Below are 27643 nucleotides of genomic sequence, written 5' to 3' on the forward strand. Positions count from 1 at the left end.
TTTGAGAAAATATTTAATCGCAGGGCTGCTACCCTGTGTAAGGATCGGGAATTGCTGACATTGAGGCAGGGAAATAAGGAACTAGTGACATATGTCACTCAGTTCAATCGGTTGGTAGCCGAAGCCGAATGGCCACGCGAAAAAAGCATGTCCCTATTCTATCAGGGATTGAGGGATGATTTGAAGGATCTTATTGCCCAAGTTGACCCCCAACCCCGAGAATGCTCGGATATGATTGATCTGGCTATGCGATTGGATCATCGTCAAGCGGAGCGACGGGGGGATAGGAGGAAAGGAGAGTCACGTCCAGCAGCGCGGTTTGACCAATTTAAAGGGGCACGAGGGTCAATGGACAAGTCCGATGGAGACGAGCCGATGCAAATTGGGTCGGTTCGTGGTCCCCTATCAAAGGAAGAGAAAGAACGAAGGAGAAAGGATGGTGTATGCATGTACTGTGGGAAGTCCGGACACTTTGTTCGTGAATGCCCCACAAAGCCCAAGACTCAGGGAAACGCCTCGGCTCGTCGGTAGTGGGGGTCACCCGGTCGAGCCTGACTGATTGCGGGGCCCCGATAAAAGATAGTCCCAATTTTGCCCCACACATTTCGGTAAGGGGGTGTCTTGGTTTTCAGGGTATGTCAAAAGAGGTCACCATGTTGATTGACTCGGGGGCAACGGGTAATTTTATAGATATCCAGTTTGCGGCCAGGTTGGGTATCCCTATCCAGCAAAAGGCAAGACCTGAGCCCGTACGCGCGGTAGATGGTACACCTCTATGCTCGGGACCCATCACACATAATACTCGTTTAGTGACCCTGAGTTGTGGTATTGGGCATTGGGAATACATTACCTTCGACTTAATTGCTGCCCCGCAGTTCGGCCTTATCTTAGGGTTACCTTGGTTGAGAAAACATGATCCTCTGGTTTGTTGGACCTCCGGTTTGATAAAGTTTAGCTCTCCTTATTGTCAGGAGCATTGTAAACAGCCGGTGGCTGCGGCCTGTCAACTCGCAGGCATTACCAATGTTCAACCCGAAGCGCGCTTAGAAGAACTACCCACAGAGTATTCGGACTTTGTAGATGTCTTCAATAAAAAAGCCGCTGAAACTCTGCCCCCACATCGGCCATTCGATTGCCGGATCGATTTAGAGCCAGGGGCAACGTTACTGTGCAGCCGCATATACGCCTTGACCGAGGCTGAAAACAAACACCTTCAGGAGTATATTACAGCCAATTTGCAAAATGGCTTTATTAGACACTCTAATTCCCCAGTGTCTTCTCCCTTGTTCTTCGTACCGAAGAAGTCCGGAGAACTCAGGACTTGCATAGATTACCGCGGGGTGAATCGGATAACCATCAAAAACCGTTACCCGCTTCCGCTCATCCCCGTCCTTCTAGATCAGGTTAGGGATGCGGTTATTTACACTAAGCTGGATCTTCGTGGGGCTTACCATCTAGTGCGGGTGCGCGAAGGTGACGAGTGGAAAACCGCCTTCCGAACAAAATTCGGATTGTATGAATACCAGGTTATGCCATTTGGTCTCTGTAACGCACCTGCTGCCTTCCAGCATTTCCTAGATGAGGTTCTTCGGGAATATTTGGACGTATGTGCCGTCGTGTACATCGATGACATCCTCATTTATTCCCATAGCCTAGAAGATCACGTTCAGCATGTGCGCGCTGTTTTACAAAAGTTAAGGGAAAACCATTTATATGCCAAACTCGAGAAATGTGAGTTCCACCGTACTACCGTGGAATTCTTGGGGTACTACCTTACTCCGACAGGCGTACAAATGGATGCTAAAAAGGTGAAGGCCATTCTAGATTGGCCCCCGCCAGCCAATGTCAAAGACATACAATCCTTTTTAGGATTCGCGAACTTCTACAGACGGTTCGTCCAGAATTTCTCTGAGCTGGTTACTCCAATCACGAGACTTCTTCGCAAGGGCTGCCCGTTTATTTGGGACGCCTTGGCTGAGCAGGGATTTCAACGGCTCAAGAAGGCCTTTACCGATGCACCGGTATTGAAACATCCGGACTTGTCCCAGCCATTTGTGGTGGAAACGGACGCTTCCAGCCATGCGCTGGGAGCTGTTCTGTCCCAACGTGATCCTCAGACGGGGCTCTTACACCCAGTAGCCTATTATTCAAGAAAGCTGCTCCCAGCAGAAGTCAACTACATCATTGCAGACAGGGAACTATTGGCCATAAAGGCAGCCTTTGGCGAATGGCGGCACTACTTGATGGGGGCACGTCACACAGTGACGGTTATTACCGACCATCGCAATCTTCAGTTTATTAGGACTGCCAAGACCTTGAGTCCACGTCAATTGCGTTGGGCCCAGTATTTCGCAGAATTTGATTTTATAATCACATACAGACCTGGAACGAACAATCGTAAAGCTGACGTTTTGTCCCGCTATCCAGATAAGGTCTCTGAGGAAGCAAAAATCGTGTCTCAGCCAATAGTCCCTCCAGTGCAAATACTGGGTTTAGCTACCAACATCTTTGAGAGCATCCAAAAGGAACTTTCCGTGCATGATCTCCACCAATGGTGCAAGCAGGACCCTCAGCACACCATTTTGGATGGACTCCCATATCATGGGCAATCATTGTACCTGCCTACACCCCAGCTACAAAAACAGGCGATGTCATGGTGCCACGATTCCTCCCTAGCGGGTCATCCCGGTAAGGCAAAGACTTTAGAATTAGTGAGGAGACATTTTTGGTGGCCAAAGTGGCGGCTTGATGACCAGCAATACGTACGACAGTGTGCAACATGTGCTCGGAACAAGGCCGATCACCAGAAACCAGCAGGCCTCCTACGTCCCCTGCCAACACCAACTACTCCATGGCATACAGTTACCATGGATCTCAGTTGAATTTCCACAAGTACAGGGCTTTACCTCCATACTGGTGGTAGTGGATGCCTTTTCTAAAATGGCTCATTTTATCCCCTGCAAAGGGGTTCCAACAGCTAAAGAAATCGCCGAACTATTCCTGCAAAACGTGGTTCGGCTTCATGGCCTTCCATGCCGTATAATCACAGATAGGGGTCCACAGTTCACCTCCAGGTTCTGGCGCAAATTTTGTAACATCATTGGTATGGAGATCCGGTTATCCTCGGGATATCATCCCGAGACGGACGGCCAAACCGAACGTGTGAACCAGGGGCTTGAGCAATTCCTGCGTTGCTTAGCCGCAGGACGGGAGACAACATGGGTTCAACATACTTGGCTAGCAGAAATGGCATATAATAATGCCGTTCATTCTTCCACAAAACGATCCCCGTTCTTCTGCTTGTATGGAAGACATCCACGGATTTTACCTTCATCCGTCCCAACAGCAGAAACGGCACTGCCTTCGATAGCAGGACAACGGATCGGAATAGAGCAGGTTTGGAAGGAGGTGCAGGATAATCTCATAAAAGCCAAAAAGGTGTACAAAACTTATGCCGATAAACATCGACGTGCTAGCCCTGTATATCATAAAAACGATTTGGTATGGTTGTTCACTCGTAACTTACGATTAGAGGGACCAAGAAAGTTACAACCTCGCTATCTAGGCCCATTTAGCATTGAGAAAGTGATCAACCCAGTAGCGGTACGACTGGCCCTGCCCTCTCAGATGAAAATCCATCCGACTTTCAATACGTCACTGTTGAAACCAGCCCCGCCTGGGATACGCCCTCAAAAAGCACCCCCGGTACTTGTACAGGGGGAGCCGGAATATGAAGTCCGAGCAGTTCTGAACTCTAAAAAAAGGAATGGCCAAGTCTATTATTTAGTCGACTGGGTTGGGTACGGGCCAGAAGATCGCTCCTGGGAACCCTCACACAATGTACATGCCCCACGATTGCTGCGCACTTTTCACAGAAACTGTCCTGAAAAGCCTGGGGGACCTGCCTTCCGTGGGAGGGGGAGTGCTGTCAGGGGTAAGACTGGCCTTGGGCCCAGTACTGTTGGGACTGTGGGGCCTGGGACCATAAAGAAACCCGGATCCAAAGGGTTTCCGTACTTTAAAGGGCTGTTGTGCCCTTTCTGCAGACAGATCCAGCGTTCTGACCGCCGGAACTACAATTCCCAGCAGGCTTCGCGGGCCCGCGAGCCAATGGGAAGCCGCGCTGGGTGTGGCACGCGACGAATGCGCATGCGCAAGCCCCGAGGCACGGGGCTTGTGCTCGAGACGCCGAGGAGAGAGGACGTGAGCCCAGCAGCTCCCCGGAATCCATACGCGAGGGGCCAAGAGCCACAGGAACCACGAACCGGCCCATCGCACATACAAGATAAGTGCCGCTCACCCCAGGGAGAGTCAGGGATCCTAGGGGAAGCGCAGGGGGCATATCCCGACCCCTTCCAGAGCCCCTGCGGATCACGCAAAAGCTAAGTGGGCGGATTCACGGGAAAGTCGTGTTTGTTAATTTGCATGGTGCATGGTTACAGTGCATATATCTCTTGGGAAAAGCGCCGGAAAGGCGCGTGAGATTGAAGCACTAGCTTGGGGAACCCGGTCTGAGGAAAGACCGCGTTCTGACACCCGGTCTGAGGGAAGACCGTGTTTTGGTCAAAAGATAAGCCACGTGCGGCAGCGCACCCTAAAGTTCCTGGATTGGTTATTCCAAAAACTAAACGCGTGTTGAGAGAGTTTGCATGAAGGTGTGAGATCAGCAGAACGTTTGACAAACGCTAATGCTTGTCTTTTGTTTTCTTTTAGTTTGAACCCGAAGCATACCTGAATCTTGGACTGCAAGGACGTGGCACAGGACTTGACAGTCTTGCAGGACTGGACGTTAAGGACTAAAGCAAAGCTAAGTGTGCTCGTACATGAGACTGTGTTCATGAAACTGTAATGGGCTAATGTCAACAATCGTTTGTTGCTACCTTGGTATGTTGTTATAAGGCTCGAAAGAGCACCTTCAGGTTGGTTCAAGGGGTCTGGTGAGGGTGGCAGCACCTTTACATGTAGAGGTGTTACAGCAGCTCCATCAGCCAGTTTGAGGAAAGTGTGCAGGCATCGTTTACCCTAAAATCCCCAGTCCTATCCATAACTTCTTCCCAACCCTCAATCCGGTAATCCTAAAATCCCTTTACCTATCCAACCATCGAGACCCTAACCCTCCTTCCCCGCTCTGGTTGAGGAGGCCTGTGTTAAGCTCTGTCTTGCAGGCACTGAAACCATTGAGGGGGTGCTTGGTACTGCGTCGCTCCTGCGCCTAGGACCTGAGCATCACTGACAATAATAGACGCTGATTTAGGGAATATTTAGGTGCCTAGCACAATTATTCAGTACGTAGACGATCTTTTAATGTGCAGTGATAGTGAACAGCACTGCAGAAGAGATTCTATTGCACTCTTACAATTGCTGGCTTATAAAGGGTACAAGGTTTATGAAGCTGAGTTGCAACACTGCCAACAGGAGTTTCTCCATCTGGGACAGTTCATATCAATAAATGGTAAAAACACCTAGAGCTTTTGTGCGCTCGGGCCCAGATGTGGCTCCACTCTTCGGGTTCAATGTCTCTGCTTATGTCCTTTTCCCATTTCATCATGCAAGCCTCTTTTTTGCTTGGGTCTGTTCTGTCGAGTAGCTTGTATAGGGTGAATACCTTCTGCTTAGGGGGGCGGGGGGTGGGTTTGTAAGTGTCCGCTCTAGGGCGGTTAGCTCCATGCTTCCGTTTTTCTTTATTTCTTTGCTTGATAACCAGTGTCTGAGTTGAGCATACCGAACCTCTCGTCTCTGGAACTTGGAATTTGGCCTTACAGGCTTCGAAGTTCAGCGGGTCTCAATTCTCGAAGAAGTCTGCGATGTTCTTCAGTCCCCCTTCCTTCCACTTGCTAAAGCTGTTTGGGGCGATACCTGGAGTGAAGTCTGGGTTGTCCCAGATGGGGGCGAGTGGTCCTAACGTGTTTCTGCAATTCCATTGGCCGGCTGCCCTTTTCCAGCTCATCACTGTTACTTGTTGCTGACAGGGGACCTGCGTTCGGGGCTCACTGGATCTCTTCATATGAGGTAGCGATTCCAGTGGTCGATAGCACCAGTCTTCTTCCAGTTTTACCCATCAGGGGCCAGTTGGTGCTCGGCTTCCATGCAAAGGCCAGCGAGAGCCGCCGTGAGGCAGTACCTTGTCACGCCTGGAACCCCTAGGCCGCCCACCGCTGAGCCCCGGAGCATGATGCGCTTCGTTATTCACGGTTTCTTTCCTTCCCATACATATTTCAGGATGTCTGTGAAAGATTGTGAGGAAACGGGATCTGAAGGTAAATAAGTTTTTATTTACGGAGCCCGCCAGAGCCTCAACACAGTGCTCTCTATCTTGATCTCCACCAACCGTCACTCGTTGGTCACGCGGCTCTCTACAATTACAATATTGAGAGTCCGCGAGACCAGCACGAGTGCAAGGTTCTACTCACGAGCTCTACATATCTTTCCCCTTATGCAGAAAATAACTAATATGACTTATAATAATACAAAAGTTTAAAATGTTTTCTAGTACCTTACACACTTAGCATATTATATTTTAAGTTTGTTTGACTAAGACGATAAGATTAAATCTCACCTTTGAACCATAAAACTTTGGACTTGCCTAACATTGAGTGTTAAGTTTAGGATTCATAATTCCTCATCCACACAGGTTTAGACCTATGCCTATGTAAACCTTGTTCATTCACTCTTATACTCTTATCTTTATTTTCCACATCTACCATTCCTCCTTTCACTTCCTCATCAACCACTCCTTCCTTCACTCCTTCCTCCTCTTTCTTATTAATGTCCACACTCATTTTTCTTTTCTTCAAAGTATCCTCTTTCTCATCTCCCGCTCTTGCCAACCTTCCTTTTGACCAGACTTCCCCACCCTCCAAGACCACAACATTGCTCTTGACCGCACTTATCTTTTTTGGTCCTAGGAACTTACTTTCAACACATTTGTTCACCAACCAGGGATTTTTAACATACACTCTCTCCCCTACTTTCCATTCTTGTTCTTTCACCCTCATCCTGTCATCAAACAGTTCCTTGTTTGTTTCCTGATTCAACTTGATTAGTCTCATTATGTGATCCCGATCCACACTGACCACCTTGGCCATGCCTAGCCATCCTGGACAAAGCTTTGTACCTGGTTCCCTGCCTTTCAACGACACAAATGGAGATACACCAGTTACCGAGTGTGGTGTAGTAGCATAACTCCATGTCAACATCCTCAACACCTCTCTCCATGGCTGTCCCGACTTCATAGCCAACTGTAAACACCCTTTTATATACCTGTTTATTCTTTAAACCAGACCATTCGCTTTGGGGTTATACAGTGCAGTCCTCGTGAGTTTTATGCTGTAACCCTCCTGAAATCTTCTCATTGCCATGGACACAAATTGTACTCCATTATCCGACACAATTTCCTCAGGAACACCCTCCTTAAGGAAAACCTTTTCCAAGAAACCAATCAACTCCTTAGTTGTTACTTCTTTCACTGCTTCCCATTCGAACCATTTAGAATGGAAGTCTACTACCACAAATAGAAATCTAAGTCCTTCTCCAAGGCCTGCCACAGGGCCCATAATATCCACTGCCAACTTGTTCCAAGGTTGATCCGGTATGACATTAGGTATTAATGGAGCCTCTCTTACCACTCTACATTTGTCACTTGTTTGACAATTCCAGCAATCTTTAACATACTTTTCAGCACTTTTGTCAATTCCCGGCCACCAATAATTCTGCCTTAACTTCCTTTTCATGGCAGCTTCCCCGGGATGTCCCTGATGTGCCAATCTCACTAAGACCGACCTAATTGTCTGAGGGGGAACCAAACACCTACCCCTCCTCAATCTGCCTTCACACAAATTCAATTCATCTCTTATCTCCCACCAGGTATTAAATTTATTATCCACATCTTTTTTAGCTGGCCACCCTTCCACTGTCCAACCCTTCACAAGTTTGAGATCCTCATCAGACTCTTCCTCTAATGTCCACTCTTCTCTACTGACAGCACACTGTATTTCCGCCACCACTGACTCCTCTTCTACTTCTCTTTCTTCTACCCCATCATCTTTCATAGGTAGTCTGGACAGGCAGTCCGCCACCACATTCCTCTTTCCCGGCAAGTAGCTCACATCAAAGTTAACATTTTGAAGTCCTAAACCCCACCTGCTTATTCTTGGAGAACCCAAAGCCCACCTTCCACTTTCAAAGAGCTGCACCATTGGTTTGTGGTCTGACCTGACCACAAATCTTCTCCCCCACAAGAAATACTTAAAATGATTTACCGCCCAGAACATGGCTAATGTTTCTCTTTCGATGACGGAATATTTACATTCTGCACCTCTTAGCGTCCTAGACGCAAATGCAATAACTCTCTCTGCATTGTCCCTGTCATACTGCACCAACGTTGCTCCCAACCCAAACATGCTCGCATCAACCACTAACACACTTCTATCTTTAGAATTAAATCTTCCTATGGACGGTGCTGCACTCACTGCTTGTTTAATGCCCTCAAAAGCAAACTTACATTCCTTTGACCATTCAAACTTCGCACCCTTCTTAAGTAGCATTCTCAGAGGAGTTGACACTTTGGCAAAATCCTTCACAAATCTGTGATAATATTCAGCCAACCCTAAAAATGATTTGACTTGTTCCTTATCCTTTGGTACCGGTGCATCATTCAATGCTTCCACTAAATTCCTCTTAGGTCTCACACCTTGCTCATCAATTTCATGTCCCAAGTACTCCACTCTGCTCACCGCAATCTTGCATTTTCTCCTTTTAACCGTTAGTCCTGCCTCCCCCAATCTTTCCAACACCTGTCTTAACACTTCATCATGCTCCTTAGTGGAACTAGCATATATTAGAACATCATCCTGGAACACAATAATGTTTTTTACTCCATCCAGTACTGTCTCCATCACCCTTTGGAATACTGCTGCCGCCGAGGTGAGTCCAAATGGCATCCTACAATACTTATATGTCCCAAATATAGTAATAAATGCTGTCAAGTGTTGACACTCTTCCTTTAATGGAATTTGATGATACGCCTGAGAAAGGTCAATGACTGAAAATACTTTGGCATTGTTTAGTGCAGATAATTTATCTACAATTATCGGCAGGGGATGTCTATCCACCAGGATGTTTCTGTTCAGATCCCGCAGGTCTACACAAAGTCTAATGTCTCCACTCGCCTTGGCAGCTACCACCACCGGTGACAACCATTCTGAGCTCTCATTCTTTTCTATTATCCCCTTTTGAAGTAATGTCTCTACCTCTATTTTCAGTTTCTCACTCAATTCATGAGGCACTGGCCTCACCTTATGCACTTTTGGACTCGCCCCCGCTTTTAACTGAATTTGGTGCTCAAATCCTTTCAACATTCCCAATTCATCTTTGAATACCATGGGATACTCCTTCTCCCACTTGTCCTTCAATTCTGCCACATCAATGGGTCTCTCTGCATTCGCTTGGATTCTGATCCCTAATTTCCATTGTTCACCCCATCCCAGAAGTGATGACCCTTCTTGTGTCACATATATTTCCGATTCACAGCTTCTTCCTTTATACTTTATAGAGGCCTGGAACATCCCCACAACATCAATTTTCACGTTCCCATATGCATAGGGCTCAATGTTGTGTTCTTTCAACATTTTCACGTCTCCCTGCATGCAACTCAGGAATGTTGCCTTCGACATCAAGGTCCACGGTGAACAACTGTCCACCTTCATGGTCACCACTCTCCCGTTGATCATGAATACGTCAGTGGGTGCACCACTCTTACTTGACACCTCCGAAATCTCCAGCACATGTTTTGTCTGGCTGCACAGTTCCATTACTTGATCCTCTACTTGTTCAGGTACTCTTCCTCCGGTTTCAATGTTCTGCACCACACCTGATTCTCGACACACCCTCGCGAAATGGCCCTTCTTTTTGCATTTCAAACACGAGATATTCTTGGCGGGACAAAACATACTTGTGGAAATGTGGCGGTTGCTCCCACACTTATAACATCTTATTTCTTTGTTCGGGACACTCTTGCGGAAACCCTTCACAGCGGCTACTTCTCCTTCTCGCTTGTCTCCCTTCATAGTAGACATATATTTATGTGTTTGTTCCATACTCCTTGCTGTATCAATGGCCAATTCAAGTGATGCATCCTTTGATAATAGTCTTTCCTGTATTTTCACATTATTCGTGCATCTTACTAATTGGTCTCTTATAAGAGAGTCTGTGAGCACCCCAAATTCACATGTATGGCTCAATGACCTTAGTGCCGCGATGAAGTTCTCCACTGGTTCCTGTGGATCTTGTACCCTTTGGAAGAACTTATGTCTCTCAAACGTTAGGTTTTTCTTAGCCTCAAAATGGATCTCCAACTTCCTTTCCGCCATTGAATACAGGTCGATTTCCCCTTGGCCTTGCTGCACTAGATCAGGCAATCCATCATAAACACTTCTGCCCTCAGTTCCTAAATTATGGAGTAAGATTGCTTCTTTCCTTGCAGACGCAAACTTGTCACCCCCTATTGCAATCAGGTAAGTATCAAACAATTTTTTCCACCTGTCCCATCTTATTGGCGGAGTACCAGGCTCTGACAGGAACGGAGGTGGTGGTGACATACTCGCCGCAGCCATTTTTCGTAGTACAAGCCAAGTTTATTCGACCAATATGCTCTTATGTATGTCGTCAGTACCTCTGATTATCACACCTTGTTTTTTATTTTCTTATCAGCCTTCTTATCCCTCTGCCAGAATCCTCCGATTCTGGTATTATGACTCCTCTATATTCTCGGTCCAAATCTTCAAAATAGCTTCCTATAGGAATCACAGTCCTTTACTTATTACCAATCCTTAAGCAGGTTCTATCCTTAGGTTGGTACTACACCCTTCTTAAATACTTCCTAGGAATCCCGTAGATGGCACCTTATAAATTACTTCTCCTCCTGAATGTGCCTATCCTTATGGTTATTCTCCTGGTTCAGTTCAATAATTTTCCTCTAGGATCCTCTAGATGGCACTATGTTCGCATGTGCCTCCTTCCCCTCTTATTGTGCTTAATACTTTATCCCCAGTCCCCTCTCCCTCTTTGTTCTTCCTCCTCACCTCTGTGTCCTGAGGGGTCTGGGTGTGCAGCACCACTTGGCCTTTATGATGAGGTGGGGAGAGCGAAGAGCTCCTGCTCAACACTCCTCCTCCGCCGCGGAGACCGTCTCCCTGGAGCTACGAACTAAGCTGCACAGACAGTCCCCCTGCGGCCGCCGCAGAGATTGTCCTCCTGCAGCTCAGAGATTCTGCTGCCCGGACAGTCCCCCTGCGGCCCCCCCACCTTTTTCCTGCCGCTCGATCCTCTACAGGCGTACGGGTCAGCACGCTGGATGTCCCGACGTCAGTTACTCCCAGGGACACCCTTCTGGCTCCGTGGCGAGCTCCGTTCCTCGTCGCCACTGAAAGATTGTGAGGAAACGGGATCTGAAGGTAAATAAGTTTTTATTTACGGAGCCCGCCAGAGCCTCAACACAGTGCTCTCTATCTTGATCTCCACTAACCGTCACTCGTTGGTCACGCGGCTCTCTACAATTACAATACTGAGAGTCCGCGAGACCAGCACGAGTGCAACGTTCTACTCACGAGCTCTACAGTCTGCTTTCAGTTTCTGGATGGCCCTCTTCTGGATGCTTACTGGGAGGGGTAGAGCAGTCTCGGGACTAGGTTCATCTTCAGTGCTGGGATTCTTCCAAAACCATGACATTTCCTGCGTCAGCCTGCATGCTAAGTCGCTTTTTAACTCTTTGAACAGGGGGAGGAAGTTTATTTTATATATTCTTTCTGTTTTTCTTGGCAGCTGCACCCAGGTAGCGGATTTGCGACTTTGCCCATGGGATCGGATGGTTGGCTTCCAGCACTTTCTTGAGCTTGTCCGGCACGTTGATGCCCATTGCAGTTGATTTCTTGAAATTTACCCTAAATCCTGATACCTCCCCGAATGCCTCTAGTTCTTGCCACAGTGTCTTCATAGATCTTTCCGCTCAGGTGAACGTCAGTAGTACATAGTCACATTCAAGCACGTGTCTCTGCGGCATCTAACAACTCGGCCGAACTCTTTAAAATCTGCAAGGAGCTGCCTAACCCTGCTGCAGTCTCTACCCCTCCTGTTGCCTCCCAGGCCCTTTGCAATGCCCTTGCCTCTCACTTCATTAAAAAAAACCAGGACATCCTGTCCACCCTCTCCACCCACACCCCTCCTCTTCCCTCTCCATCTGTGCTTGCTGACCCTCCTTTAGCCACCCTCCCCCCATTCTTCTCGTCCTTTCCTCTTTCACCCCTGACGAGGTTGCTAGACAAGTCCGATCTATGAAAGCCTCTTCAAAACAGGTTCATCCAATTCCTCTAAAACCATCAAGGACCACATTGACACCCTCGCTCTGGCCCTTGCTGATTTTTGCAACCACTAATTTGCCTCTGCATCCTTCCCCTCCCCTCTGAAGCACTCCTTTGTGCATCCTCTTCTCAAGAAACCCACAGCTGATCCTTCCTGTCCAGCTATCGCCCAATTTCCATTACTCCCTTTCTTGGCAAACTCCTGGAAAAGTTGGCCATCTCTCAGATTAACTGCCAGAGCTGCCAGAGCTGCCAGAAGCACGGAAAATGCTCTCCTGAACATCCGTGAAGATCTGCTCTCCAACCTAGACTCCAACATTCCCTCTGTCCTCATCCTCCTCGATCTCCTGCCTTCGACACGGTCAACCATACCATCCTGCTCAACTGTCTCCGTGAAAACCTGGGCATCACTGAACAGGCTCTAGCCTGGCTGACCTCTTTCCTCTCAGATCGACCCTCCCAGGTCCAACTTGGGTCCTTCCTTTCATTTATCTTCCTCTCTACCTGTGGTGTTCCCCAGAGGTCTAACCTCTCGCCCTGGCTTTTCAACCAATACCTGGCAACTCTCGCCCACTGCATTGCTACTTTCTGCTCAAATTTCCAGTGCTACGCTGACGACAACTCATTTTCAGGCTGACCTCTGCCACCTCCTCTCCCCCTCTCATCTCCGATGGCCTAACTGCCATTCAAGATTGGTGTGCCGCCAATGATCTTTCTCTGAATGCCAGCAAGACGGAGATCCTCCTCATCGGCACACCTTCACCATACTTTCCCCTCACTCTCTAGCCGGCCTCCCTTGGCCCTCCTCCTACCCCCACCTGCGAGGCTAAGAACCTCTGGATCATCTTTTACTCCACCCTTTCCTTCTCCGCCCACATCTCCGAGGTCTCTAAAAAGTCAAATTTCCGACTGCACCTCCTCAGAGGTACTCTGCCTTTCCTCTCCTTCCCCCAGAAGCTCATGGTATCCAGAGCTCTGGTTGTCTCTAGCTTGGACTATTGTAACAGCCTCTTTCTAAATCTACCTGCCTCTACTCTCCGCCCTCTGTAACGAATCCAGAACAGGACTGCGAGACTTGTCCCTGGCCTCAAGCCCTGGGATCATATCTCTCCAACTCTGAAATCTCTCCACTGGCTCCCAGTGGATGCAAGGATTAAATTCAAAGCCCTCTGCATTGTCCACAAGGCTTTTTGGGGCCTGGGTCCAAAATACCATCAGCTATCCCTCCGCAAATGCCTCCCCTCTAGAGCTCTTCGCTCCTTTACCTCCAACTCCTTCAGGGTCAGTCGTTTTTCAAAGAAACAAGCTGGGTGTAGATCTCAGTCTTCGGCTGGGGCCTCCTTCTGGAACAGCCTCCCTGCCACTCTAAAACTTGAGGAGAACCATCTCCAGTTCCGGAAGCACCTCAAGACCTTCCTCTTTTCTTCTGCCTTTGCCACCCCTCTGCCCTACTGATCTGTTCTCTCTTGGCACTGTGCACCTGGCCACCCTCTGTCCTTCGGGCCCAGGTAACTGCTCACCCTGCCATCCTCCCGCACTGCTTCTGGGCCACCCCTTGCACTGGGGTCTGTATCTGTACTCATACAGCCCCCCCTTTTTCTTCCTGCACTTATCAGACCTACCCTGTCTGCTGCCTTAAACCTAGCACTTGCAAATTGCTGCCTGCATCATCACTGTTTGTTGCCTTTATTTATTGTTATTTATCGGTTTTTCCTCTGCTTCGCACTTTCCACTTCTCCTTCCTTCCATGCACTTTTCCCCTCCCCCCTCCCATGCACTTGAGCGTTCTCAATGTCACTGGGCCTAGTAAGATCGCTGTTTTGTTCTCCCCTGTTCCCCTCCCTGGCCTTGTCGCGCTCTGAAACACTTGTGTACGAGCGCGATAGAAATAAAATATCAATCAAAATCGTCAGAACATAGGGTTGCTTTGTAAGATTCTCCTTGGACTTCTAGACTGTGTATTGCTGAATATGATCATTCATTTATAACACGCCTGTGTTTCTAGGCGCGACAAGACTGGGAAGAAAGAGGGAGGACAAGACAAACAATCTTACTAAGCCTTGTGTCATTCAGATCATGCAAGGAGAAAGCGGGTGCAAGGGGAAGGATCAAACAGTTTGACGATTTAAAATAAGTAATTAGTTCAGTACCCATATCGGCCACCCCAGACTACACGCAGGAATTGTACTTATTCTCATATTCAGATGGCCAGCTCATGACAGTGGTACAGACACAGAAGCCACGTAAGCCAATGGCCTATTATAGCGGCACTCTGGATGTAGTGATGCATGGGCTGTTCGCGTGCGAACAAGCTTCAGCAGCTGCTGCTTCTGCAATAGAGTAAAGTTCTAAAATTGTAATGGGGTTCTCAGTTATGTTGTATGTAACACTCTGTTTGCCATTCTAGAAAAGTTAAAATCTACTCTGACTACATAAAGATCTTCTGCTTATGAGATTATCATTTCTAAACCCCATATTCATGTGCTTAGAAGCACAACAGTTAACCCTGCCACGTTCTTAACAGACATGCCTACTACAGAGGGAGGAGGACGACATCTCCAAAGCAAGGGACTGCGCATTATCGGAGGATGAGATACATTTCGTTGACGGGTCGTCCATGTTTGACCAGGAGGGTGGTCAAAGACCTACAGAAGCAGCAGTGGCACAACTTGAGGAAGGGGAGTACAAGGCGGTGGTCATGAAAAGATTGCCCATGCATTATTCTGCAGAGTCAGTGGAACTCATAGCGCTTATTGAAGCTTTGAGAACATCTCGAGGGTGCCATGTCACAATATATTCAGACTCGGCTTATTTCAAAACCACGGTGCACGCCGGTCTATCCTACTGGAATAGGAAGGTGTTTCAGAGGGCGGATGGATCTCCGGTGCAGCATGCGGCACTGCTAGAAATACTGATACAAGCATTATCCCAGCCATCTGTTGTGGCAGTCGTCAAGTGCGCCGCCCACACTCACTGGACAGACTAAATATCAATGGTGAATGCAGCCGCCAAAATGGCGGCGTACCTGCCAAATTAAACACCCGCTGAATACAATGTGACCATCCCACCAGTAAGCGAACATCTGATACCTTATACATCATTGACCATCTCCCAGATTATCGAGTTATAAGGAAGGACACAAGGGAGGGAGAAAGAATTATGGCTACGAATGGGTTGCAAGCAATCACCAACCGATTTGCTATGGAAACATGTGAGCGCTAGAAAGACAGTAATGTTCCAGGAGCTGCTAGCAGAGGCATTTGAACACTTCACACTACGCATCTCAGTTTGTAGCAGCAGATATACAGGTTTATATCAAATATTCAGGAGTATATCACAGAAATGGTCGTACATGCACTACATCTCAAAGTTTCAGTACAGGGATGACACTACAGACATTATGGGGAACCTTGCCCCGCCCTACCTGGCTATTCCTTGAACTACACAGATTACGCTGACATGGGTGAGCGGTATAATGGGCTTTACGCAAATCTGGATGCTAAATGTGCTGCTAGATTTTTGGTACCTGAGGTTTCCCCTTGGTGGGGTGTGTGCGAGTTAAGGTCAGACAACGGCACACATTTTTTTTCAATGCTCTGTTCCAGCATGTCACAGCACTTTTTACACAATTTACCACCCACAGGCCAACAGCGCTGTGGAGAAGATCAATGGGCTCCTCAAAAGTAAATTGTCTGAACTGTGTACCACTGTGAAGAAGAACTGGCCCTCTTCGGTTTAAGTACATAGCCCAGGAAAGAACACCACATCACCTCCCGGAGTGATCACTGGTCGGCGTATGCACCCCCCATAATCCCTGTAAGAAGAGCTTCAGATGCACATAGGGAAGCAGTAGTGCTAGGTGATGAGTTCAAAGATTATTTGACCACACTAACTAGGGCAATTAAATGCGTCTCCCGACAGATTGCACCTCCCCGGATTGCGATGATACAGACACCGGATGTAGCAACCACAACGGCGACAGATCACGAGCGAATGACCACACAACCGCTGCTGCCTGGTGATTTCGTATACGTTTGTAATTCCGCACGCAGGTGTACAACCCTCGGTTCCACAGGCCCTATGAGGTGGGGTTTTGCAGTCCCCTTGCAGCGAAAGTGAAGCCTTGCGATATTGGGTCCACCGCTCAGACGTCCGTAGGACACCTCCAGATAGTACGTTGGCACACCAATTATCTTAAAAAGGAGGGTAGCAATACCTGTACCCCATCTCCCTCACCGGCTTGTCCAGGCGCGATACGTGTGCAGTGGCACACTCCACTGGCGGGCTGAAGCTCAGCTGCTAGCTCCAGATCCTTTTTTCAGGAGCTCTTTCTCTCTCGCTCTCTTTCTCTGTGTAAAAAGTATGTCTTCTACGTCTCTCCCCTTCGTTGTATTGTGTATCTGTGCTTTCATTTCAGGAGAGAAGAAGATGGACGTGACCAATGTAAATAAGTTGTTAAGTAGGACCCGAGGTGTAGATGCACAAAGGAGAAAATATGGACGTATGTTTATTATTGTGGGTTGACCATTATCACAGGTCTCTGTGACATTGATGGTATTATTGGGACTGTATTTAAAACCTCTAAGCCAACAAACACGAACCTACTTGCAAGACACTATGTCAACAATAACCTGCTTTGAAAATGCACCTTTCAAGAAGAGTGAAGAACTACTGGTAACCATGGATATTAAGAGCCTATATACAAGCATACCACAAAATGCCACCTTGGAGTGTATCCGAAACCATCTAACCCACCACATGACTCAGAGGCGGGTGCCTGTGAACTTGATTGTAGAATTACTGGAACTAGCATTGACAAAGAACTTCACCTTCGATTATACCTTTTTTCTACAAACATGTGGGACGGCAATGGGGCAGCCTTTGCTCCAATTTTGGCCGTTATTTACATGGCTGAATATGAACATACCTACGTCCTCAACTCAACCAATCTATTTATAGAGAAGATCAGCAAACATCGACGATATTATCTTCATCTGGCAAGTGAACACAGGAGCCCTGGAGGACACCTGGATTAACAATCAAACCCAGGAAATCAAATTCACAATGAATAAAAGCAACACCCCTATATACTTCCTAGATCTAACAATCCAAGCGAAGGAAGAAAAAATCTGTCATGCACCCTCTACAAAAAAAAAAAATCAACAGACCGCAACACTCCCCTGCACTATAGGAGCAGCCACCCAAAGAACCTGAGAAACCATCTACCCTTCAGACAATTTTTGAGGTTTAGAAGAAATTGCACTGACACTGACCAGTATAGGCAACACGCAGCAGACCTACAGAACAGACTAGCCCGAGGCTATCCCAAGAAACTGCTCAAGAATACTCGCAAGAGCCCTATACATACCCAGGGAATCCCTACTCAACCAAGAACTCAAGGAATGGAGAACAGCAACATCACATACAACATTTTGCCCAGACACCACCAATATTAAAGGGATGATCAAAACATTCTGGCCCATAGCATAATTAAGCCTTCTGGATGAACCAGTTCCGAGGATGGCACTGAAAATGTAAAAAAAACCTGGAAGAGTTCTTAACTCATGCTAGGATGAGTAAGGACCAACCAGAGCAGACTTGTGGAACCTACGCAATCTCAGGGGCCACTACCCATGTGGGTCCTGCACAGTGTTGTAAGTGATTTCAATCAGGCACACATCCAAGTCAACGCCTAGCATGTAATGCACAACTGAAATCCTTATTTATTTTTGTCTAAAAGTTCTTCATTCTGAACGATACATCACGCCCCTCTTCTGGAACACCCCTCTCCTCCCCCGGTCACACTGAACCAGGAATCAGGCTGGTTTGCAAAGTTAAAATATTTATGTATTTACAATTTAATCACACTATGTTTTAATGGGTACACAATCGCCAATGGGGTGATGTAAACTCTGAATGATCTCTTGGTGAGCAAAACAATTCAACACAGAAATAATACTTGTGCATGTTCAGATCAAATAGCACTGTGGTTAAAGGTTCCCCCTGCATACTCCTCAACCCCCAATAGGCAATGTAAAGAGATAGGAGGAGAGAGCAGGTATTTAGGAATGGCAGAATTCAAACAGAATATCAATCCCACTTTCCCCCAGCAAACACAAGAGAAAAAACAGAATGGACTGTCAAGCTGTCAGAATGGTTTTTAAAGTTATCTTGAGAATGGACTGGGCAAAACCCCTAAATATGGTCTAAACTGCTGAAATTGTGATAAATTCTTATGGGAGCCGCTTTGGATAGTTGCACACAAACACCAGCAATGATTTAATACCAAGAAACAATTTGAAATCTTAAAATTCAAGTCGGAAGCAATCTAAAGCTGTTTTACACGTGTAAGAATTTCCCAAAAATGAAAATTTGCGGCAAACTTTTCACTGCGCGATAATCGCGATCACGGGAGAACCGTATTTATTTGGAATGCGGTTTTAGATGCGATTTATAGCTATGGATGTTAGCTACAAGCAGAAGTTGAAATTTATGCTTTCAGCTTTTCAGGACTTTCCAAGTTCACAATGATTTCTTAAACTAAGTGAATTGCAGCATCCAGCAAGAATTTTGGATGTTTGAGGGTATTTTGTACTGGCATTCTGCAGTTTCAGCAACAAAGATAAATTGATTTAAAGCAAGATTTTGGGTTTCATTTTTCACTTGTTGTGGAGCCCAGGGACATATTCCAGGAGTCAAAGCTCTGTTCCACCACTGACAACATGCGTGGCAGATTGGGCAACCATCTTTTTGTGCATTGCAAAGCACGATTTTCAGAGGTTTTGACGCGCACAAGGGTTTTGCGGCCATTTTGCTATTTCTGGCACCATCATAACACAGTGCTGCAGCATAGCAGAGCTAAAGTGGGTCAAAACATCCCACAGTGTGTAAACTAAGAAGATGAAGTCATTCAAGGTGGATGACAGATTGGCAACTGAAACACTTCTCGAATTGTAAACATCCATCGTGGTTTACATCAGAGTGTGCCCGTGCGGGTTACATTACGCAGGCTAAACCGAGAGGCAAGTGAGCACTAGGATCGGGGGGGGGGGGGGGGACAGCGATCAAGGATCCGTTGCAAGAGTCACAATGCTCCCTTAGTCTCCCATTACATGGAATACCAACATGGACCGGATGATATGCTGTGGTGGGTTTTCGACAAGATAACAAACATTATGAACACGACGAATGCATGAATCCACAAAGAAGCCTGGTGGATTTTCAGGCTTAGATTCAGAGAGGGGCTTCAACGAAGCACAAGATACGGGATCAGCTGTTTGAAGACACCCGCTCACAACCACAACATGCGTGCCCCCTCCTACTGACCCACATCATTTTGAACCACAGGCATATAAGGCAACTTACAGGGCACACCCAAATGGTTGGCATACAAGTAGCCCCTTACAGAGCCTGTCCCTGAACCACAGGCCTTGAGAGTACAGACCCCAGAGCACAAAGCACCATCCACATGCAAACCCCCTGCCCCTCAACCCAGAGTAGTCCTTAGGGACCTTTGCCAGAGCACCAGGTGGTTGTGGGTGAGATCAGGAGGCGATGCTACACACACATGCCACCAGACCCCTCAGCATTAACCCCGTTCCACCCCTCTGCGCCATAGTGCACACTCGCCAACTATCATGGACCAGCTCAGCACCGGCAAGTCCACAAGTCTCACAAAAGCACAGAGCAGTGCAGATTACGTGTACATCGAGTACACAGTAGGCACACACCTCTCCTCCAGTGTTTAAATGCCAAGAAGAGCAACACCAGATAATCTGTAGAAACAATACCTTCTTACCCTTTTCTTTAATAAAGTTCCAAATACAACTTTAGACACACGTGGGGCCAATCAGAACAACACAGCATAGACGCCGCAGACTGGTCGCTGATGAAATGGGACGCTACCAGCTCCACGCATGCACGCAGTATTCAGTCCGAACACACTACTCTTCGGCACATGCACCCAAGAGCATCAACACAGCTCCATTTGTTGAGATGGTGCCTGGACTGCAGCGTTCTGCCACCTGAAACGGCACAGCGCCCCACGGCCAGGGAGACCACGATCAACCAGCATTTTCTTCTAGGCAAGGACACACGCCACAGGTTTCTTCCTGGCACAACTAGAGACGCTCTACCAGCCTTTTGAATAAGAGCTTCTTGTGCTCCATGCACCCTGAACGCCTTATATTACCTTTCCAGATCTCCCGCAGCACCACGCTGACTGTAGAGCTGCAAATATACCCAGCCCCGATCCCAGCTCGAAATAGACAAAACATCCAGAGGAACCGTACAAATTAAGGTCTCTGTGCTTTTCTTGCAGTATTCATGCACTAATATGCCAGCACACCCTGACCCCTCTGGGAAAAATTACAATGATATGCTGTATCACCAGAATATGGCAACTAAGTCTAAGTGCATACTCCTTCTGTTCCTCTACAATTACTGCAGCTGGTGCAACATAAGGACCTAGGCAGAGCCACTATGAAATAAAGAGCTCATCCACTTATAGCAGTGTCGAACAAGGCCAAGGTCAGTGGTGTCCCATCTTGCTAGAACAAGAGAGAAAACTGCCCAAATTGCTGTACTAACTATAGACATGTCTACTGTCTCTAACAGGAAATACAATACAGCTTAGACCAACATCTAGCCTCCATTAATACATTGTACTTATATGTCCACACTCTAGAGACACAATCAGTGACCCGGAAGAAGGCTCAACCATTGCAAAGCCGAAACGTCAGGGGACAAAGGACATCTTTGCCCAATTGTCCTAACAAATTCCAGAGATAAACTTCCTGACATAGACCCAGGAGTTGGTCGCTTGCGAGCCTGGCTATTTACATATAATTTAATAATTCTGGATAGGAACTCCAGAATCTGGTTAGGAGTCTACCTTCAGAAATGTAGCATTTATGCTTTTTATGTACCGTTTTCCATGTGTTTTGTCCATGTACGTTTTTAGATTTTTGTACTCAGTAATTCACAATACCGTCTTCGAAATACAAAAGACGGCTATGTATATCTAGGACATGTACACTTGGTGCTTTGAAAGTCTTAAGCTTCGCACTACACTTTTATATATCGCTTTTTGTTTTACTCACCTATCTTATGTCTGAACCCTTATGAGAAATAAATTAAAATAACTTAAAAATTGATCTTCATTGCAAAATAATAAATGCTAAAAAAAAATCTGTAAGACTATTGATGTTGAATGGGGTTTGCAAGACTAAATTGGCAAATTCACCCACATTTCCGGTGGGGACGAGATAGAGCAGACTAACATTTGCTCTGTAATAAAATAATTAAATAAATACTGGTGAAATTACTAAGAAGCCTATACACATAAAACTATAGGCGCAGTTAATAAAAACCAGTGGCTGGACGCACTATATTTTCTATCTCTCTCTGTATTGGGGAGAGGTTGTTATAGGGGGAGGGCCTATAACCAGGGGGTAGGGGGGGAAATGGGATTGTAGATTATCCAAATGGGACAGTACATATAAATGTTAATAATATTAGCAGTGTTACATATATTAGGAATAGTGTGAATGCTAATAATAATGGATAATATAGGAGTAGCAATAGTGCCGATACAAGTGTTAGTGACGATTAGAACAGGTACAACACGACAATGCGGGAAACAGTGAGAAGGTTGTTTTCAGCAAATAGGATATTGTCTAACAATTCAGAACAATATGATGCTATTTTTGAAAACATTGTTCAATCTGGCATCCCTGAGAGTGTGTGTAGAATAACGAAGAGAAGTACGTTGAAAGTATGATGCGTAGCAAGGGCTGGGTTTGGATGTGATTGAGGATATCCCTCATCCAGAGTTTACCCCAACTCATGGAATTCCAACATGAGTGGTGTGGGAGGAAACGCTGAGAATGGAATCCGCTGTGTGTTTACTCATTCCGCATGCGTGAGGGGCTCCCAAGGTGTTAGTACTGCAAGCAGTCCCAATTATAGAGGCACAATGCCTAGTTCATCTTGCGCTATGCTGAATAAAAGGAACGTTCCAAGCACATGTGCAACTGCAAATGATAGGTCCAGATCTTGTAGTGCAGCAGCAATTAAAAAACATTGTGTGTGAAGCTACAAATAGCTGATGGTGAATGGATGTAAACATGTCAATAACAACTTTCTGGACACCACACTACCTTGCTTGGCAGAAGGACTAGTAACATACAGCAAGGAAAGGATAGGATAGGTGGACAATTTATGGGCACAAATCTGGACAGAGCATATCAAAATGCGGACGTGGATTGCAACAATGGAAAAACTGGTGCGAGTGCACAAGGAAGAATAATACAGACCGTTTCCGCAGCAAGGGTACAGTCTTTGTCAGCTCGAACGAATGTTGGAAACTCTGAACACAGATGAAAAAGGGAACAGCAGCAATGATTGATTTACTACTGGGTCTGTGGCCAACAAGCTTACATGCACCTCACCTCCCACCATCACGGAGGGGCGGTTGTTCGATGGCCACATTGCACTCATCGATATAAGTAATCCCAGAAGAACACTTGAAGGGGAGAGCACTGCCTCCAAGGGGCCAACTAGTATCCCCGCATACACAAATGAAGATAAGGGCCTGTTGCCCACACAAGAGCGCCACATCCTGCCAGGAACGGGATAGATACAACAAGTAAAGATGAAGAAAATATTGAATTACATATCCAAAGAGTCTTCTACATTGCTTGCTGAAATACCAAAAGAATACAGGCTTTTCAGCTCAGCAGACTCCTTTTGTGCATCTTTACTTTTGCCGGGAGTGCAGGCTGCAACAAATGCAAAATGGTTGCAGATCGCGAGATAGGAGCTGGTCCACCTCGCGAACGATACAGCGAACGGGTGCAATGTGATTAAGGTTGAGCTGCGTGCATTGAGACTTATGACGATGCAAAACCGATGTGTTGGACATGTTAACAGAAATGGAAGAAGGGGTTTGCAAAACATTTAGCGAGAGGTTTGGGTGTACCTGCCGGGGGAAGGAGATGCCTCTATATGACTTGCCCACCTGAAGAGTATGTGCGTAAGGGGTGGGAGAGTTTGCGGTCGTGTGTAGCGACTGGGTGCCAATAGAGGGAACTCGGTCATATGCGGAAGCAGAGAGGAGGGAGCGGGAGCGCAGAGGTATCACAAAGTTCCTTACTGTAGAAGTAACGAGAGGAGGGTGCAAGGGGAATGTTGTGAAGGAGGCAGCGCCGTCCCCACCACCCCCCCCCAAGCGCTTCAGAGTCAGGCAAGATGCATTCGAAGCACCATGATGTGCCATGGGGAAAGGGGGTGACAGTGAAAGGACCACCTCCCATTACAAAAGGACCCCACTTCAATATAATCATATATAATTAACCCACATAGTGTAGCGCAGGGCGCAAGCAACATTGCTATTTTGTGTAGATATTAGTAATCCTAGGTAGAAGGGAAGGCCTGCACAGTGAATGCGGCATTGCATGCACTAGGCCCAAATTGCGAGACGAGGGAAATCTCCAGCCATGCCCGAGCTCCCACGGGGACAGCCTACATCGCCAACCGACCACAACGCCTATTCTTTGTTCCAACGGGGTTGCAAAGATGAGTTTTTTATTCAAGAGGAATGTGCCTTACAAGACTGTGATCACAGACCGGCGCCTGGTGTGCATGTTCTCACACTGGCCAAAGCATGACCCAGCCCATCCCCAAGCGGACCAGAGTTATAGCCCATATAGCTGAATAAACCTTCAGATCCCAGAATTCCATGGCACCAGGTGCCCTTTGATCACCAACCCCAAAGTAACAAGTCCTGAAATGTTCAAAGAGGACAGACAGGGCACATCGTTGAGCGACAATAGTGTGATTTGTATTGCGAGGTGCTTGGCGGGATAAATTATAGTTCAAAATGAGGGTGGAGACCATGGAGCTGGATGGCGCAGAAGGGAGTGAGTGAAATGTGTGTGTGTGTGAAGGTTAAAGTGCTCAGAAGCTCTTTTGTGCCCGTCATAAGGCCTGCCAAGTTCACAGTATAGTCATAAAGTAGTATTATGTTAGGAGTATAGTTAATTTGTTCTTTGACCTTCAACGTGAGAAGATGATCACTGCAGCACCCACGTGATGGAAGACGGACAGACTGGGCTTGAACCAATGACCTGGTATCTCTTATGGAGCAGGCCGATCATGTACAGGCACACCAACCAGCCGCGCATGTTTTTACTGTATGTATTGAGTCACCTTTGACAATGTTTTCTTTTTATAAGATTCTGCTTGTACTACTTTTCGGCAGAATGTTCTTAGCAGCATAGTTCTTTGCTGTTGCTCTCATCTGCGTGCAAGATTAAAACTTGTTATCCTTACAAGATCAACTTGGGCCCTTCTTCTCTAGCAGGTTGTATTCTCTCTGGTGTGAGCGTTCAGGGTCTTGCCTTCAACACCAAAGGGGTATATTAATACTGCGTTCTACCAAGCCCAGGGTTTCTCTACCCATGAGATCCACTCGCTGAGTACCATCACAATGGGAGACTATCAGGTAGCAGCCTCCATTCCCTGGCCTCATGGAAAGGGGCCTCTCCATGGAAGATGTGACAATACCCTGGGATTTGCCACAGCTGTAACTGGCTTTTACAGATTAAAGGGTCACCAGGTGATGCCCTGTATTTTTTCTCCATTCAAGGATTAACTGTCCTTAGGTTGCTGGTGTTTGCAAAATAACCCAGCTTTGTTTTTTGACAGTTTGAAGTAACAGAAATCCATGTGCATTTGGCTTTGGCTCATTTAGAGTTTTCATTGAAGACTATGCCTTCTTGAGCTGAGTCTATCTTCAGAGTCTATCTGCAGCTCGTTGTACCGGAGCAACTTATATATGCCTTGATATTCAATGCGGATACTGATGGTTTGATCTGGCGATTCCCTGTTGTACTCATCAGAATCAATGTTATCTGAATCAGGCTGCAACTCTTCTTGGATCTCCTCCTCTTCTTCAGGGTGGCACTCTTCATGTCTCTGGTTGTGAAAAATCTATCCTTTGCATTTTTGGAGGGGGATTCACCTATTCCTACTGGGTGTATTCTCTTTCCTCCTTTTCCTTCATGAAAAGGGAGACATTTTCGATTGCCTGTTGGGTTGCTCTAGAATACAAGCTGGTAATTGTGCAGTTTGCAGTTGATTTTCACTCTTCATAGCACTGGCCAAACATTAATTCTGTGTCGCCTTTATTCCTAAGGGTGCTGGGCAAAGTGTGAGGAGGAGCAGCCAGCCGCTATAGATAGGAATACATTGTAATGCAATTTTAAACACAGTTATAAAAAATGTATCCTGACTTTTTCCAAGGTCGAAATCAGTGGCTGTTGCTTCAGTGCCGATGTAGAGAGCTTTGGGTGTGCTTCACATTTTTATGTTTTTTATGTGCATCAGCACCCTGCTTTTTTGGCAAACTTTTTTTCGGCATAGTCTGGGGACTTTTACCCCATCCATGCGCACTACCTGGATGTTTCATAGCCGGCACTTCAGGTTGCATCTTGGAGGTGTGGGTGGGTAGCTGGTTGGAAATATCTGTTTCCTTTGTCTTTTGAACCAGGGGTGGTTCAATTGTTTCAGATTAAACCCCCTTCCTTCTGCTACTCCAACTCAATTAAACACAACGTCACCTTCTCAGACAAAATCAATTTAAACAGTACTTTGTCCACGGAGGTTGGTATAACCAGGGGATACCTGGCAATTATGTACAAATAAGTATGTATGCAATTCTTATACGTCCTATGCCTCACACTGGAAATGGGTGTCGGCAGATTCCCAGCATCAATAATGGTGACGAGATGATGCTGCTGTCCAATTTTCCTCAGGCCTACTGAAGATGCCGTTTTGTTGTAAATTCTTTCCGCTGCTTACTTCCCTGATAATGGAGCAGTAGAAAACAAATTGAGGGTGTAGGCACAGAGGGGCATCATGGGTGCTTGCACACATAGGGTCGGGAGAGTGTGCCAACTCCCACTTTCAATTATGAAGAACACCAACCATCAGATGGATGAATACACATAAAATAGGACTCTAAAAAGATTCACAGACACACACCTTTGTTATCTTCGCCTCCCTGTCAACCTTCCATGGACATCGACCTACCTTTATCTGTATACCCTACCATCTGCAAACCCTGCAACTTTGTCAATGGACCACAACTTTGAGAGCTCCTTTATGCGAGACTCACAACTGGACCTTTATTGCACAAAATAACATTGGATCCATAAGAAAGCATTGGACCTCACCAGAGCACAACGGCGACTTGTGCTGGCTTTGCATCCTGTTTGACAACTCCTTTTCACCATAACTGCAGGATCTCTTTTTGGGTCTACACCGTTGGTGACCATTGTAGTTTGCTTAGTTCTAAAAATCTGACCTAAAGGCACGGCAAATTGGACCTTTGAGTACTGTTGTGAACATTTAGTGACTCCTGCCAAAGTCAGTACCCTAAAGACTCCATCCTATGAAGGGACTAGGACTAGCCTGTAATGTGCTGCATACCATTTTTGTCAAATCCTACATAACAGTATATTTTCTTAAGAATACCGTGAGGTGTGATATTCCATGATACTATGTACCTTCGTTTGCACCCAGCACCCCTCTACAAAGTAAAGCCTTGACTGCTCCTCCCTTCCTACACCTTGTAGAGTTCAGCATTACAGAGGGAAGTAAAAATAAAGAGTTTAGGAAAATCCTAACACCATGCATGTGAACCAATTTTGCTAATCCGATTATATATGCATCGTAGGGTACTTTATGTTTCTGCATTTCTTTTTAAAAAGTACTTTTCTCCTGCATCTGAAAAAAGATGTAATATAACAAATTCACTAGCCCAAGAAGAAAAATTGCAATACTTAGCATATAAGTCAATGGGAAAAATCAATGTAGCTGAAGGAGAACATTTTTGACCAGCCCACATAGCCAATGATGTAGCAGAAACAAAGTAATGATGGCGAGAGAGCGCTTCTCACCTCCCAGTCCAGGTAATCACTGGCATCTTCGAAGTTAGTGAGGAGTGAGACAGAGCAGAACAACTTCGGTAGCTCTTCACGGGTCAGGGGTGGAAATCGGCTATCTTTAAGGGCACTGTAGGGGGAAAAAATTCATAAAGTTACATTTATGGCGACTCCGTTACTCGTAGTTGGTAGGCTCAACTTCCAACCTTTAGGACTACTGGCACCATGTAGTGGGACTGGAAATCGCTTCTAAAACCTGTTAACTAGAGAGGTGTGCTGGCTACACCGTGCGTGCATCTGTGATACGGCATATGGCCACATTCCATTTACTGCACAGCTGCA

The 27643-nt window shown here is 46.5% G+C and overlaps 1 protein-coding gene across 4 annotated transcripts in view; it reads right to left on the reverse strand.

Annotated features, from left to right (window-relative positions):
• AMMECR1L (AMMECR1 like) overlaps window positions 1-27643 on the reverse strand; it is a 510558-nt gene that overhangs the window by 165686 nt on the left and 317229 nt on the right. For all 4 annotated transcript variants that reach the window (XM_069617808.1, XM_069617806.1, XM_069617807.1 and 1 more), the window contains one exon: window positions 27317-27431. In XM_069617808.1, coding sequence (XP_069473909.1) covers window positions 27317-27431 — 115 coding nt within the window. The remainder of the gene's footprint in view (window positions 1-27316; window positions 27432-27643) is intronic.

Source organism: Ambystoma mexicanum, chromosome 10 (assembly GCF_040938575.1).
Source record: "Ambystoma mexicanum isolate Mex_15411 chromosome 10, UKY_AmexF1_1, whole genome shotgun sequence".
In the NCBI taxonomy this organism is placed as follows: Eukaryota; Metazoa; Chordata; class Amphibia; order Caudata; family Ambystomatidae; genus Ambystoma; species Ambystoma mexicanum.